Below are 16,247 nucleotides of genomic sequence, written 5' to 3' on the forward strand. Positions count from 1 at the left end.
TCTGGATGGCCCCTACCCAACATGACATTTCCAAAGCGGTGAGGAATCTGTCACAACCCACCCTCAAGACCTCTGTGACGAGCAGAGCAGCACGGCGGGGGTGGGGGTAGGACTGATTTCTGCATGTGGGCACCATTTTTATTTTTTAAGAAGCCCGTCTTCACTTGGAGAAATGCCATGCAGAGCAGAGTCTGTTCATGAAGAACGGTTAGTGCACGGCTCCTAAGTGTAGACAGCATTCCAAACTTCTCTCTTCCACTTCCATGTTTAAAGCAGCATAAACGGGGGGGGGGGGGGGGGGGGGGGGGGGGGGGGGGGGAGGAGGGGGTATCGACTGTTCAATAAATATCAATAAGGACTCCTGTTTGGGCAAGCTATACACAGTTTTCTCTTAGCCTATGAATTTCAGATCCCTAGGAAGTCATATATTATGTATGGCAGTCTCTCAAACACGGTCAGCCTCTTCAATAGCCCAGAGTGGTCATGTTTGGAATAAATAGTTCGGGTTTTTCTGATCTCAGTCCCCAGCTCCTGGACACTGAAAAGGAGCCACCGCCCCACCCCTCCTGGAGGCCCAGGGGCCAGTTCTTCCCTCGACTTCGTCTTCTTCGTTGGTTTCATTTTCCTTCAAAATACTCTGTGGCTGTGGCGCAGGGCTGAGCCAGGTCTCTGAGCTTCGGGTCCACGGGGCTCAATCGATCCTCTCCACTTTACCCAGGATCCTGCCTTCGTACATGGGGAGCACCGTCTCGTCGTCCCAGATCTCCTCGAAGACTGCTCCACAGGCAAACTCATCACTGGCTTTTTTGAAGTAATACCTTAAGAGAAGACGGGAAGGCTTGGTGAGACGGCGTGGTCTTGCCAGCAGAGAACCAGGCTGGGCATCTGTGCTGACTGGTAAGTACGCCCAAAAATCGCGGTTCGTACCAGCTGAATGAGGGCAGCCCACTTTGCCGGATGGGCCAGGCAGACGCACTGTGCGGGTGGGAAGGCCAGGCTCTTTCTGCCTTCAGCCTCTAGCCAGAACTGCTGCCATCTGCCCGCCCAACATGGACACTCTCCTTCCCCCCACCTCTTTCTGAGGGAGGAGAAGGGGAAGCGCAAGCACTGGGGCTTCATTTGTGATGGCAGGGCAGGGAGAGCCTTCAGGGACCCAGGACTCAGCTCAGCCTGGAGAAGAAGGTTGACTGGCTGTTAGCATCAGTCAGCAGCCATTCACCCAAGTCTTTGGCCAAGCATAAAAGGCAAGTCAACCCTAAGACGACTCACCTGTTCCAAGCTGGACATGGAACCCTTTTTGTCCCTGGATCCTTCCCTCCACTTTCCCCACCTCGCTAGGACCCAACACTAAAGCCTTCCCTCCTGCTGCCTTTAATTAAAGGCTCATCTTCTCCCTCGCCAACATTCCCTCTTCTCAGACTGTCTAACTGGACAGACACAAATGACAGCCTCTCTCAGGCCCTCATACTCTGTACAACCAACCATCCTGGGTCAGACCTGCCCCTAGCCTTGAAGAGGACCCTTAACAAAGCCTCTTCCTTGTCCCCAGCAACAGAGAACCCCCTCAAGGGGATTAAGCTTTTCCTATGAATTGGTCCTTGCTAAAGGCCAATCTCAGGCAAGGGGGAGCCACTAAAACATAAAATTCTGCCTCATGTTTAGGGCTGAGGTACCTTCTCTTGAAAATAAATGAATAAAAATGACCCCTCCTCAGTTAACTGTGGCGTTCCCTTGTTAGAGCAGGTGAACTGAATTAAGGGGCAGGCTAAGCTCAAGGAAGCCAGGTCTAGCCAGGGCGTTTGTGGCTGAGCTGGCTGTCTAGGGCCACGGCCATTTAAGGGGTGCAATACTGCACAGGAATCAAAATGCTAAGTGAAGCCTTAGGGGAAAGAAAAGGGGGAAGGGAGTCGAGACAGCAAGGGGGAGTCCTTTTCCCAAACAAGAGGGCCTGGACCACCAATACCTCCCAGCCTCCAGCTCTGAACCCTCTCTAGCATTTACCACGCTGGGCCTTTCATGGCACCTCTGGGCAAACACGCGCTGACCTTTTCCATAATTACAACCTCTTCCAGCAGGGAGAGAGGCAACATTCCCGAGCCCCCCCCCCCCAACCACCACCACCACCACCACCACCAGGACTTCAAACACACTGCCTCACCCTCGTTTTCTCCAAGAACCGGGTTTTCCACAGCACCAGGCTTCATGTGGCAAACTCTGCCTTCTCCCGACATCTGGCACCAATGGCGCCTGGCATGTCTGGAGAGCTGTTTGCTTTCTGATCTCCTGCCATGGTGAGATTACTCAACACGGCCCAGGTCCCAGCTCCCCAACCCCAGCCTCACTGGGCTCTCTTTCATCAGGGTGGGGGTTAGGGGTGCAAACTGCAAGGCCCTGGTTTGGGGAGGGAGGCTCAGAACTCTCTTGCCCAACCCCCACCTCCAGGAGGACACACCAAGCCCAACAGTGGAGATAAGGAGGGTGGGAGGGCCTTGCCACAGCCTGATCCAATCAGGAAAGAATTTGAGAGGGGACCATTTGTGCACGTCTTTGTGCATTAAAGGGGAGGCCAGAGCTTCAAAGCCAGGCTTATTAAATGTGCCTTAGGGGGAAAAAAATCAGAGCCAGATGTGGCCGGAGTGGTTGAGTGAGGCCCTTCCCTGTGGGCCCCTTACGCGATGTGCTGTGACACTTTCGCCCTCTGAAGGTCACCTGCGGTTCCCCTCCAAGTCCAGCAGAGTCAAAGCCAAGATCAGAATGAATCCCTGGAGGGGCACACTGGTGTAATTAGCTTCACCTGTGTCTCCGTCAAGATTAAAGGCGGCAGCCAGGCCTGCTCCCCAGACCCTTGGATAACACTGAGAATGGTTCCTTCCTCAGGTAGGACAGGGAATAGCCTAGGCTCAACCACACGCCTGCCAACCCCAGTAAGCTGTCACCTGCAGGGTCTTGGTCCTTCTCCCGGCTAAAGGTCACTGTTGGGACCACCAAAAGAACTCCCTAACAGAATGGCTGGTGCAGCCACACAGGATAGGATCCAGCAGGGAAGGTGGGGCAACTCAGCATCCTGCCACAGGCTTGCTCATCCCGGAAGCTGAGCATCCTTCAGGCTCCCAACTCACACCTGGGCTCTGGAGGTCCGCATGGGCTGAGCCTCTACATTCAACTGGGGAGTGAAGAAGGGGGACCTCCCTGAGTGCCTTCTCTGCCTCACTTTGCCCAGGCTTGGTGCTCTGCCCCTGGGACACAACACTGCATTCCCTCCAGGGGGAGACCCAGCAGGTCTAGCGCTAAATGAACGGACATATCCATCTCCTGCCTTTCAGAAGGCCAAGAAAGGTTTCTGAGCTGGCCTTCATCATCCTTAGCTCCTGGGTTCCTCTCAAGGACGTGTCAAGGTCAGCGTGGGCCTTGTTAAGGGTTCCTCCACTCTGCCAGGGAGGCAAAGAGGCCAGGCGGCAGGGAGGGGACAGAGAAGCCTAGGGCCAAGCAGGAGACTGGCCAGCCTATTCACCCTCTTGACTGCCTACAGGCCCAGCTCTCTCTTAGTCAAACACGGCTACTACAGGTAGCCTATCAAACCCAGGGAGGCATGCTCACCAGGCAGAGCAAGGAAGAGGCTGGTGGCTCCCGAAAGCCTGGTGTCTACTTTTCTGAGCCTCCAACATGGTGGCCCCTGAGTGGCGCTGGGCTCTCCCTAATCAGTCTCCACGACAATAGACAAGGGTGCCTCCAATTTCAGGCAGAGCCTCTATCACAGAGCAGATCCCTGCTTCCTGGTTAAACAAACTGGAACTCCTTGTCCTCCAGAGAACCAGCCCCTCTCGGCAGCTCCCCCATGGCTGCTCTTGTTAGAGTTGAGGGGAGAGAGTCAACAGAAGGACCCCAGACGTCCAGCAGCCCACTCAGTGCTGTTCCCACAGCACTCCCAAAATCCACCCGAGGCCTACAAAAACTGAGGCGCTCTGGGCAAACTCCAGAGCAGGAAAGGCGGTGGGATCCTTACCTATAATTTCCCTTTTTGCTGAGCTGCTCCTTGAAGTAGCCCAGTGTCAAGGTTTGGGCCTTCAGCACCCTCCTGTATGGGATTTCTTCTCCACAGAAAAAGTAGGTGACAACCAGCTCGCTGGCCTGGAGCGTGTGGACACTTGCCAGTTTCTTTGGCTCTTTGTGACTGAAAAGAAGACAGGACACCACAAATTCAGCATCTCAAAGCAGATACACACTCATAACCATATAGATGGGGTCTACAAAGGATGTGGGGGGAAACCCTCATATGACAGAGGTAGCAACCTCTAAAGAAATGGGCAGAGCATGAGGAAAGGGGTGGTTGTCCTGACTGGAAATTGATACCGTATCCCTCAAATGCCTTCAAACTGGGGTTCTCTCAGAAGCTAACACAACAGAGCACTTGACAGTGAAGACCAGAGAAGAGACAGTATTAAGGAACTGCCTGCACGAGGCCCAGTGCAGGCTAATTGCCAGCCAGGGCTCCTCCACGGCCAGAGGGAGCTCGAATACCTGAGAGGCCTCCCCATCATGCCCACAGAACCACATCCACAGGGGGATAATAGCCCACTGTTTCATATATGCCAGGCTGGCCCCAAGCTTGCTGGGCAGCCAAAGCTGACCTTGAACTTCCAATCTTCCTTTCTGTAGCTCCAGAGAGGGGAAATAGCTGGTGTTTACTCACCCTGCCTCAGTTTATGTGGTGCTGAGGAGGAGCTAGTCCAGGGCTTTCTGCTTGCTAGGCAAGCACCCTACCAGTGAGTTACACCCCCAGTCCCACCATCATTTTAACTGTTCCATGCATTCTGTCTGGAGAGTGGCTATACGAGTCACCAGGATAGCAAACTTGAGGTTAGCCAGTTAAAACAAGGAAAAGGTTCAAGAAGGCGGCTTATTCGGGACCTCAGACGTTAGTCACCGCTCAGGATGAAAATGCTAAGAAAATGTTACCTAGGGCATTCTAGAACTGGCACATTTGGAATTCTGTCTAGGGTTCAAAGTCCAGTCTCCCAAGTACACATTTTCAACAAGTTTGGCCCAGTTTGGGACAAGGTTTTATCTTCTCTGAGTAGAGCCTGCTCGGGGTGACAGACACAAAGACTTGTCCAGGCCTGCGAGCTTCCAAGTCCTACAACTTGGGCATCTGGAGTCAACCCTCCTACCCTTCTGACAATGGCTTCTGCACCAGCTTTTGATTCCTGTGAGCCCCGGAAACCCTGGGTTGGGGTGCAGCATTTTCACTAGGCAGATTTCCCATGATCCTTGCTAATGGCAACATCTGCTTCTACCAAGACCACTTCCAACATGGAGTTCCACATACACGTCACTCCAGACAATGATGTGCCCTGAAGTGTAAGCCATTCCAAGTATCCCCGCCATGCCTGAGAGGGGACACTCACTCTGCTGGAGCCAGGCTTGGGTTGGAGAAGGGTGTGGCTCCTGCCTGACCAGTGGTTGAGTGGTTCCTGTCCCTCTGCTGACTGGCCACACAGCACCTGGGGACAAAACAGAGTCACGGACTTAGAGTAGCGGTTCTCAACCTTCCTAACACCGCGCACTTAAACACAGTTCCTCATGTTGTGGTGACCCCCCCACCATGAAATTCTCTTTGCTGCTACTTCATAACGGTAATTTTGTTACTGTTATGAATCACAATGTGAATATCTGTCTTTTCCAATGGTCTTAGGCGACCCCCGTGAAAGGGTTGTTTGACCCTCCAATGGGGTCATGATCTGCAGGTTGAGGACCACTGGCTTAGACGTTAGAATAAGCTCACATCCCCCATGGCATTGGGGAAGCAGAGAAAACCACTCTGGCCTCCTAAAGAGATGGAGACCCAACCTAACCTCCATTCCTGCAGAAACCCAAGGCCTCGTGTTCACGGACATTCTGGAAAAGCCCACAACAGGGCCATCTCAACGCCGGCAAAGGGCTCAAGGCTCTTGATTCTCCCCTGGTCATGGCTACTCATATGCTCATCTAACCTGCCTCACATGAAGTACAGACACTCGTAAGGATTTACATGGAACCATCCCACTTGTAGGAGGAATAAGTTGCCTCAAAGACCCTACCCTGCTTGAACTCTGACAAATGAACCGAACCAAAGAGAATGACTTCCAGAGGCTGAAAAGGAGACTTATTCAGCCAGAGACAAGGGGAGTCTCTCCACCCCACCCCCCTGCTGAGTGCCTTCCACACTGCCACTCACCGCTGCTTCTGGGGCTTTGACACCTCTGCCAGCCTGCGGCAGGCTTCCTCCAGCTGCGCCAAAGTGTTGGGTGGGGTTAGGGGAGGCATTGCAGGGTCCTGGGTAAACGGGTGAGTCCGGGTCACTGAGCGAGGGTGTCCGTTGGCCCCCAACAGATGGTGCCGGCTGACTCGTTCGCCTGGGGATGTGCGGGCAGACTCCAATGGGTAGCTCTTTCTTAGGCTTTGGGCACTGAACGGGACATGAAGAGCAGGAGAGAAACTGGGTTAGAAAAACTGGAAAATGTGACTTCAGTAGAAACTTGTCTATTCTGAGAGAGAGAGAAAAGAAAATAACTCTACCATAACATGAGCAGGGGTCAATGCCAAAACATGACATTTCTGCGGTCTCCTCAGCCCAGTGTCTAATACTAAGATGGCAGTCACATTGGCTTTCCACAAACTGCAGAAATAGCCATCCCCACACATCCTCTGTGTCGAAGCCCCAGGGCGTGGTATTTACCTATGGGGCTTGGACTTGCTCTGCCTTTCGCTCTCCAGCATCCACTGCCAGACATCCTGTGAACGGTCTCCTTCCTCCCCAGGGAGCTGAGGGGCCCCAGGCCCACTGGACAGCCCTCCTTCCCTGGCCGGCAGGGCCAGACCCGGTTCTGTGCCTTTCGGATTTCGTTTCGGTAAGGTACTGCCTCTGCTGCTACTGTAGGGAACCAAGAACACAGATCCAGACATCTCATCAGAACTCCAAGACTCCTGGAGTATGGCCATCCCGCAAGGGTACAGGGAGGGCAGGATGTCACCTCCCATACTTAAACACATGCCCAGGCCCCTCCAGGAAGCTAAACTGTGACCCTGGCCCCACTTCACACCTGTTCAGGACTCAGGCAGGGAGAAAAGCCCTATCCTGGGGGACAGGGGTGCTAGCCACTTACCAAAACTGCTCGCCAGGCAGGGGCTCTGCAGCCTTGGGATGACTCTTGCATTTGGAATAACAGTAATACTCGGTACCCCCAGGACAAAGGCAGCGTACTCTCTGCGTGGCTTCTGCCTCTATCTCCTCCTTGGTCTTGGGAACAGCGTGGTGATGGATATAGTGGTGGTGAACATGCTTCGTTGTCTGCTTGGTCAGGAAGCTCTTGCCTCCGAGGAGTGGACAAGCAGCCACCGGGGGCAGCTTACCCCCAATCGGTAGCGGGGAGTGGTACGGCTGACGGTGATGGTGGTGGTGGTCCGGGGAGCGGGAACGGGGGCTATAGCGGCCCACGCCAGGTGACTGGCAGCCAGGGGTCTTGAGGACCCTGGACAGGTGGTCATCCAGGATGGTCTGTGGGTCCTCTTCATAGCTGCCAGAGGGTAGGAGGGCCAAAGGGTGCTGTGCCGGGGCTCCATCCCGTGAGCTCAGTGCTTGTTCAGACCCCTCCTTTTCTTCATCCTGGCAAGAGAGGCCCCAAGGGGAAGTGAACAAGGAAGCAACCCTTCCACACCCTGAGTTCATGCACGCACAGGTTGGCACACGCATGTACACATGCACGCTCATGCACAGGGGTCGGGAGGATGCTGCGGCCGGCCCTACCTCCCGGATCTGCTGCAGCCGCTCCTCTAAGCTGTGGCGGCTCTCCAGCTCCAGCTTTAGCTTCTCCAGCCTGGAGATGAGCTCTGCAGCGAAGGCGGCGGGCTCCACAGGCGCCATCTCCTTGGGCAGCCGGTGGGTTCTCTGAGGGTGTGGGAAGGAAGGAGGCACCATTAGCAGGCCAGGCAGGCGCTGGCCACAGCAGCATGGATGGAGCTTGTGAGGCCCATCAGTGTGCGCTCTCGAGTCCCAGTGTTTGGGTGGAAAGTAGATGGCGAAACGGGCTGCACGGCTCAGGACTTTTATGCGCGGGCTCCGTGGCCTCATGGAGAGCCATGGTCCCCACCAGCATTTGCCTTGGGCAGGAGCAGTTGGTCGCACTCCGAGAGGCCCTGCTTGTTCTCTCTGTAGTACAACCAGCCCATCAGTAGCTACTCTGAAGTAGAAAATCTTCAAAGACTGTTGTCAAACATCAAAAAAAAAAAGGCAGCCCTCTGAGATGGGGAGGGGAGAGAAACCAACTCAAGGAATAAAAAGTAGAGTCTAAACAGAAAAGGAGTTGGAAATTAAAAAAAATAAGATTGGAAAAGAGGCAGGGGGGAGGGAAGGGGAGGGAAGTCACCGGCCCCAGATCAGAGAAGAAGTGGTAATTTATTTCCTGGCCGCACACTGCGCACCTTTGAGGTAGTGTTGTCTCAACACCGTCCTCCACCTCCCTCGTTCTCCTCCTCCCCTCCTCCTGCTCTCTTTGTACAGAAAATGAAGAAAGCTGCTGCGGGCTAGTAGCAGAACACTGCTGAGCTTGGCTGCCTGAAGCCGCTCTATCAAGGGAAAACGGAACATCTCCAAACCAAGTGTGGAATATAAAAAGAGGAGTCGAGAAAGCCTGCCAAGAGCAGCAAACGGGGAGAACCCCCACCGCCCGGCTTTCTGTCCTTGCCCTGTCATCTCCCCCCATCCCCCACGGCTCCACTTGTTCCTCCTCCTTCCTCTTCCTCCTCCTCTCTCTCTTGCTTTGCCTTTTTTCTTTTGGGGTAGGGAGAGCAGAAAGCCAACTTGCTCTCCCTAGCTGAAGAGCCAGCCAGCCTCACCAGGGCAACCACTTAGCTGCAGAAACGTGAGCAGGGGAAGGAAGGGCCCTTGTGGATGGCGGTTCTTAGGAAGGCTGGCTCCATGAACCTGCACCCCAAAATTGACTTGCATACCCCAGGACAAAAATCAGTTGATTTATAAGCTTGGAGAAAAGAATTCTAGTTAATATTCCCACCCCCACTCCCATTCAAATATCTTTGTCATCTATATTATATAGGGGGGGAGGATCAGAGAAGTCACTCCCTAAAGCAATCTTAATATGCTCATTTTAAGACAAGATGACTGTCATCTGTGCCAGAAGTTTCTGAGGAGAGCAACCTTATTCAGGTGACCCGGAAGTTGCAGTCCCATGTGTTAGTTTTCTGAATAGCCTATAACCAAATGGATCAGCCGGACTCTCGGAAGCTGCCAGGAAGAACGACAGATCAGAAGACCTGCTCTACATTGGATGCCCCTGCTTTCTCCCTGTCCCCCGGATAGCAGGCTACCGGAGAAAGACCACAGCCTGGGAACTGGCTTATGGGTGCTTGAGCCTAGTGAACCCTGTGATCACTGCCTTCAAGGAAGTGTATGAGGGTCCCAGAGCAACCTGTTACCCTCCTTCATCCTTGAGGGAGGATGCTTCCCCCAGGAAGCCTCACTTTCAGACCCCACCCATCAGCACTCCTCGGACACAGACTCATGAGAGCCCAGCTCTGGAATCACGAGAAAGGTTAGGACTGTATAGCTGCCCTCTGGGGACACGAGATTAGTAAAACAGTCCTGTAGACAGACAGACAGACAGACAGACAGACAGACAGACAGTGACTGAGCTGTACAGAAGGAGCGGAGTCCTAGGGAGGTGACTTTCCTTCCGTGGTGGGCAGAGCAGGGGACACAACACACAGAGCTTCTATCAGCCTCATCCACTTCAGGTTTGATGAACTATCTGTGTGACAGGAACGGTGCCAGATCCGCACACAGACGCTAACAGATAAAACTGGAGCTGCAGAGAGGGGTCAGAGGTTAAGAGCCCTCGTTGCTTTTTTAGAGGACCCAGGCTTAATTCCCAGCATCCACATGACAGCTCACAACCATCTATAACTCCGGTTTCAGAGGCTCTACTGCCCTCTTCTGGCCTCTGTGAGTACTGCATTCACAAGGTACATGGACAAGCATACAAATGCGCCCCCCCCCACAATTCTTTTGAGGCTCCCTGCCTTGAGGGGACTTCCAGTTCAGCAGGAATGCAGGGAGCCCATCACCTCATCACCTAGGGACACGTGGTTTCTTTTTCAGAGAACTTTCCATTCTTCAATTCAGGAACTATCAAGTGTCCTTCTGTTAATACCACGCTCCCCAGATCACATAAGTAATTCTTTTCTCTCCCTTTACCCCACCAATCTCAGGCATGCTGTTCTCCACCTCCCAGCTCTTTTCATGAGTCAGGACCTGAGGAAACAGCACTACCCATGCCATCTAGACTCACCGGAAAATGAGGTAGAGACACTTGGCCATTGGCCTTCACACTGCGGTGCATCTCTCTCTGGAGCTGCTTCTTACTCCCCATGCGATACGGAGGGATTCCATCTCTAAGAGAAAAGACAAAATACACAGACATCACTCACACATGCCTCTGGAGAGTCGGCCAACAGGAACAGCCACACGCCTCCGTGGGAAGGGGCCACACATCTTCAGCGCAATTAGTATCCCCACGGGGAAGGGCCCATCTCAAGACCAAATATCAAATCCTGCCCATTTGTCATCTATGGCAACTTGGCTTTCTGTCAGCCACAGGGACATCAGCTTAGGAGGAGCTTGTGTCCCCAAGTAGCCTTGAACTCCTTTGGTCCTCTGGCAGCCTGGTATCTAAGTTGGGAGAACGGTGCCAAGACAAAAGGCTGTCAGGTCATGTTAAGAACCAAACCTAAGGGCTCGCCCCCCCCCCCTTTGCATAAAGATGCCTGTAAGTTCTAACAGCCAATCATGACCAACTGTCTTTGAAGGTGCTTTTATAAAGCGCCTTGTGGCGCTCTTCCCTAGTCATCAGAGACTCAAAGACACAGAAGGGACATTAAGAGTAAAGTCCCTCCTAGGCACGCTATGAACTCATCAATACATCCAAGTATCTACACCACACCAGACCGTACCTAGATACCTTCCCTCTGTAAGAGGTCAGTGGAGAGACGGGACAAAAGGTTCCGCTCCTCTTAGGAAGCGGACACCCTAAGAGTCTCAGGGACCTACACAAAAATAAGGCAAAACAAACAAAAACCAATGTTCATAAGTGGTAAGCACCAAGAGGTGGCAGTGCTGTAGGCCTTTAATCCCAGCACCTGGGAGGCAGAGGCAAGCAGATCTCTATGAGTTCAAGGCCAGCCTGGTCCAGGGAGTTCCAGGACAGCCAGGGCTGTTACACAGAGAAACTTTGTCTCAAAAACAAAAAACAAAACAACAAAAAAGTAGCAAGCATCTGACAAAGCACAAATAAGAGCAGGGAAGAGGGTCACTGAGGAGGAAGAGGCTGAAATTTAAAATTGGTGTGTGGCCAACCGGATCTGGGTGAGTTTTTCCCATGTTCATATCTTTCAAGCTATGTAAAAAAGAAAACATGGGCCAGGTATGGGGGCCCAAGGCTTTAACCCAAGGCTGATCACTGAGTTCCAGGCCTACTCTTCAGTGAGACCCTGCCTCAAAAATCTGAACAAACCCAAACTAGCAACTGGAAGGAAGAATAAGGGGCCGAGGTCACTTAAAAACAAAACCAAAAATGAATTTCAGTCTTAGGAGCACAATGGCCAAGGTAAGACTTCTCCCTGCGGATGTCCCTTCCAGGGACCACTGGGTCACATGCTTCCCTGATGAGTCTCAGTGTCGCCGAGATAAGCTCTCTGTTCCCTTCCCTTCATCTCATCAGAACTGTCCATCTGTGTCTAAAGAATGGCCAGGAGTGACGGCTGACCATTACCGTGTGCTCCAGGATCTTAACTGTCTGCTGGAAGGCGGCTGACCTAGGTCATAGAACAGGGTCCCTGAGGGGATGATGAAGACATCCAGGACAACAGTATGACTAACTCCCACTTTGACTGAAGAGCATAGGAGGTCTAACTACACTGAGGGGCGCTGGGAGGTGGGAGAGGGGAGGTCAGAAGCAGCAGGCACAAGGTTAAATATCTAACTCACCAAGGGCTTCTCTTGATGGTGAAGAGTATACAGGTTTTACGTCCAGCAAATTAATAAGAAGGTGCCATTGCTCTCACCCTGGAACTGCTGTCTAGACAGCCAGCAACTGCAGCCCGAGGCCACTGGCTCCCACACAAAGCAAGTTCAGGTGCTACTTCAGACACCTTTTGTTCAAGGAACTGCATTTTATAGGTGGCCAGAAATGGTACCTCAGACTCCCAACCTCAGTCACTGATGAACTGCAGAACAGATGTCCTCGACTCAGAAGCCTGCCTTCAAGCTCCCAAGTACCCTGATGATTTAAACCTGGGGGCCCATCCCCGAAGCTCCAAGAGGTCACGTGATAAGGACAACCAGGAAATGTGAAGTCATCTTCTACCACTGGTACTCGGTGGCTATGGAAGTGCCAGGTGGAGTGGGGCTCACATTGGGTTAGTGCCCCTGGTCTGCGTAAAAGACGACACTCGTCTCCTGACCAACTCTTCCTCTGGGGTCCTAATAGTGAGAGGTGGCTACACACCTTGGAGCAATAAGAGTCCTAGGGAGGGCCAGTGAGAAGGCGCGGTAGGTAAGAAAGCTGGAGAGCTGAGTCTGGTCCCCAGAGCTCATATAAAGATAGCAGAGGCTGCACCCCTGACCACTACAGGTATGCTGTAGCACACAGAACTGGAGCCCTAGGAGAGTACCCCAGACACCCCTTTCCAGACTCTGCCCTTCTTTCTCCACCAGCAGACCTTACCTATACTTTCCTCTGGGGCAGAAATCAATGGCAGGCGAGACTTTCATACCTTGTATGCTTTCTCCATATAAGGTAGGAAAGAGGAGAGTAGGAAGTGGGGGTGGGGGGCGCGGCAGGTGACAGCCAGAGCACTGGGCAAGGGAATAGATGATTTCCTCAGTACTTTCCACAACATCCAGGGCAGGTGAAGGACACAACCATAGGAAAGGCAACTTGGGCTCAGCCAGTGCCAAAAGGCGGAATTTTAGCTTGGAGAAGTCAAAGAGGCTCAGAGGCGCCTTTCTGGAAATATGGCTTTAATTCCCCCTAGCCAGGAATCTTCTTCCAAAACAGCCCCTCATTCCTAACGGGGGCCTCTCCTTTCTTTCTTCTATTCGGGCTCCAGAAGTTTATGACCAGCATCCTGGCTGCTCATAACCGGAGTCTGGTCCTTCTACGGTCTCCTTTAATTATAAACATTTTAGCTAACGAGCCTGCTGCCGGGCCCAGCTGTTTCTGGGGCGCACGGATTTTGAAGTGTAGACTCCACTTAGCTGCCATTTAAGCCGAGCCAATTAGCTTAGCCCTTTGACTCCACTGGGCCTGACCTAACCTGAATGTCACTTTTTCCGGTGGCTTTGAAATAGCAGGCGCGAGCATACGCGTGCCCACATTTGGCAGCCACTCTGAAGCAGCCACCGATCACAGCCAACATCAAAAGCCTGGTTTGTAAGATAAGGTAATATTTGAAGTTCCCTCAGAGGCACTCCCCAGTGTCCAGACCAACCCCCCCCCCCACCATATGTAAGATATGAAGAAATAAAAATAATTAAGTAAGATGACTCCCGCCACCCACTCTGTGGAACAGAGAAAGGTCATCTTGTGTGGATGTAGGGGGACACAGAGAGCAAAAGCAAGCTACCGTCAAATGTGGCCAATCTTGATGACAGGAACAACTCCTCACAAAAAGTAAAGGCAGAGAACTCTGGTACCCTCACCTGACGGTCCTGAAGCACCAGCTGCTCCCACCACGCTCAGCCTTCCTGAGCCTGGGGCTCTGCATCACTTTTGTTCGGGCCCAGCCCCATGCCCCTCTCGTTCCTAACCCTCCCAGGATTGGAGTTTAGGATTTTGCTGGAAGTCTAGCAGTTAACTTTCAAAAAAGGGAGAAAAAATTAGAGCCACTTCTCCCGAGAATGGAGGTTTTGGAGTAACAAGCTCATAAAACAGCCTTCTCAGGGGCCTAAGATGGAGACTCAAATACCTCAACATCTTTAGGAGTGATTTTTTTTAGAAGTCAGTACTGGGCTCTGGGAGGTGGCCTATGTGACTTGCCTGCCCCCCACACACACCTAGGCCACTGCGTGCAGGTCCTAGGAAGAAGAACCAAGGCCTGGCCCAGCCCTGCCCACCTTCTACTCAAGCCTCTTGCAAAGGCCCAGGGGACTTAATTGGTTCTGTCGCAAATGAGATGATTGCTTCCCTGCACTTGTGTCTAATGAACTCCAACCTTCTAGAGTCTATTGAAAGCTGCCTCTGGCCCCCCTCCCCCCTCATCCCTGTCCCCTCCCAACTCCCAGCAGGGCAGCCAGCCCTGTTCCCCAGCCCCTCAGCCCCCCAGCCTCCAGCAGCCCAGGCAGGCTATTGTGAAGAGGAGAAGCAGCCAGGGTTCTTTTCATGCTTTATGGGGCGCTCCTATTCACTTGTTCAAGCACATTTCAAAGGGGCCTGCTACCCTCTTATCCCCCCCTAAGCTCCCCTAGATGAACAATGAGCTGAAAGCGATTCAGCCTTGCTTTTCATCCCCGCTCCCCAACACACACACACACACACACACACACACACACACACACACACACACACACACACACACACTTTATTTCTCACATGGTGCTCTCATCTGCACGAGGCCCACAACTGGCAGAGCTCTGGAGAGGGGGTCTAATCCCAGCCCTGGGAATCCCCGGGTGACCGCCCAACACAGGGTAGATGCACACACCCATGGCTGGCTGGCCAGAAAGTGCTTCACACTGCCCGAGCTTTTAGTTCAAGCCAAGTCTGTCCAAGCAGGAGACTGGGGATCACCCCACTCCAGGTTGGGGGGGCATCCTATGCTTGGCAGTGCATGGTAGCCGGACACCCACAGGAGCCTCTAAGTATGAGCAAGTCCCATAAGTGGGCTCTTGTTCCTGGACACCCTTCCAACCCCCACCAAGATAATTCCCAGGAGCCCTTGGGGGAAGTCAATGCCAGCTGCCCTTTAAGTCTGTCTAACCATGCTTGTGGGCACATCTGTGATGAGGAGCCCAGTAGAATGACCACTTGGCCGGGAGGCTCTGAACCCCCAAACTCTAAGTCTCGCAGGTACCATTTCTTGGTGTTTTGGTTCCTCAATATCTAGCCACAACAAGACTCCGTTACATGGCCCACAGACTATGCCGCCAGGAACCTGAAGGAAAACTGCCAAGGGATGAGTTGCTGGCCCTTAAAGTAGCCCTTATTGGCCCCTAGACTGCTTCCTAGAGTCTGTGCCTGGCAACTCAAGTATGGTGGCACCTAACTTTGGTGCCAGCACTCGGGAGACAGAGGCTGATGGACCAGATATCCATAAGCATCTCTGGCTACAGAATGAATGCAAGACCAGCCTGGGCTATGTGAGGACCAGCCTGGGCTATGCAAGACCTTTTCATTCTAAGAAAAGATTAAAGGGGGAAAATAAATGAGGATTCAGGAGAGTTATGAGCAGTAGTAAACAAAAAGAAAAACTCAAAGAAGCTCAAAGGCAACTGGTCCCGATAACATCTCACGGTGAACACAAAAGATGCATGTGGCGGGGCAGGTGTCATGTCTGGCCTGGGTCTGAGTTCTGCCTCTGCCATGGCTTAGGGACACGTGAGGCTACTTCCTTCTTGTATTACAGTCACCAGTCACTGCCTACCTTGCTGATTGGGTCCTGTGAGGACAAATAGAAACACACGCATGGGGCCACACCCGAGTTATCTCATCCTGAACCTAGAATAACGCCTCCATGACGGGACTGAAACTCAGCCAAGCGCCAGGACAAGGGCCAAACATAGCCTCTAAGAAACCTAAACAGAAGCCTCACAGAAGTCTTCCGAAAAGGGCACCGGGCTTCAGAGATTCACTCAATGCCTCCATTCAGAAGTAGCTTGCTCTTATTTTACACATAGCAATGAGGCTCCTACACAATCCGTAATTACTGTGCTCTGAAGGAGTAAAGCTTCCAAGATACCAAGCCCAGGCGTGAGACCCAAACAGGACAGCTGGGACAACCAGAGAGGAAACCAACCAGCCATATGATGGGGCAGGAGACAGGAGGACAGAAGTTCCACACAAGCTCACATCCCGCAGCCTACAACACACTATGAAAATTCACCTTGATTATTAATATTCTGGACTATCAAGAAACAAACTAGGGTCATATATGCCTCTAATCTCAGTACTTGGGAGGCAGAGTGCTGTGAATTTGGGGCC

The 16,247-nt window shown here is 52.7% G+C and overlaps 1 protein-coding gene across 4 annotated transcripts in view; it reads right to left on the reverse strand.

The window, feature by feature from the left end:
• Positions 1-306: 306 nt before the first annotated feature.
• Positions 307-16,247, reverse strand: part of Axin2 (axin 2) — a 28,802-nt gene continuing 12,861 nt past the window's right edge. For all 4 annotated transcript variants that reach the window (XM_038328067.1, XM_038328068.1, XM_038328070.1 and 1 more), the window contains exons 4-11: positions 10,341-10,443; positions 7,784-7,924; positions 7,143-7,642; positions 6,716-6,910; positions 6,215-6,445; positions 5,406-5,501; positions 4,004-4,171; positions 307-818 (exon numbers count right to left, since the gene is read on the reverse strand). In XM_038328067.1, the coding sequence (XP_038183995.1) occupies positions 692-818; positions 4,004-4,171; positions 5,406-5,501; positions 6,215-6,445; positions 6,716-6,910; positions 7,143-7,642; positions 7,784-7,924; positions 10,341-10,443 (1,561 nt within the window). In that variant the 3' untranslated portion in view covers positions 307-691. The remainder of the gene's footprint in view (positions 819-4,003; positions 4,172-5,405; positions 5,502-6,214; positions 6,446-6,715; positions 6,911-7,142; positions 7,643-7,783; positions 7,925-10,340; positions 10,444-16,247) is intronic.

This window comes from Arvicola amphibius, chromosome 4, assembly GCF_903992535.2.
Source record: "Arvicola amphibius chromosome 4, mArvAmp1.2, whole genome shotgun sequence".
Taxonomy (NCBI): domain Eukaryota; kingdom Metazoa; phylum Chordata; class Mammalia; order Rodentia; family Cricetidae; genus Arvicola; species Arvicola amphibius.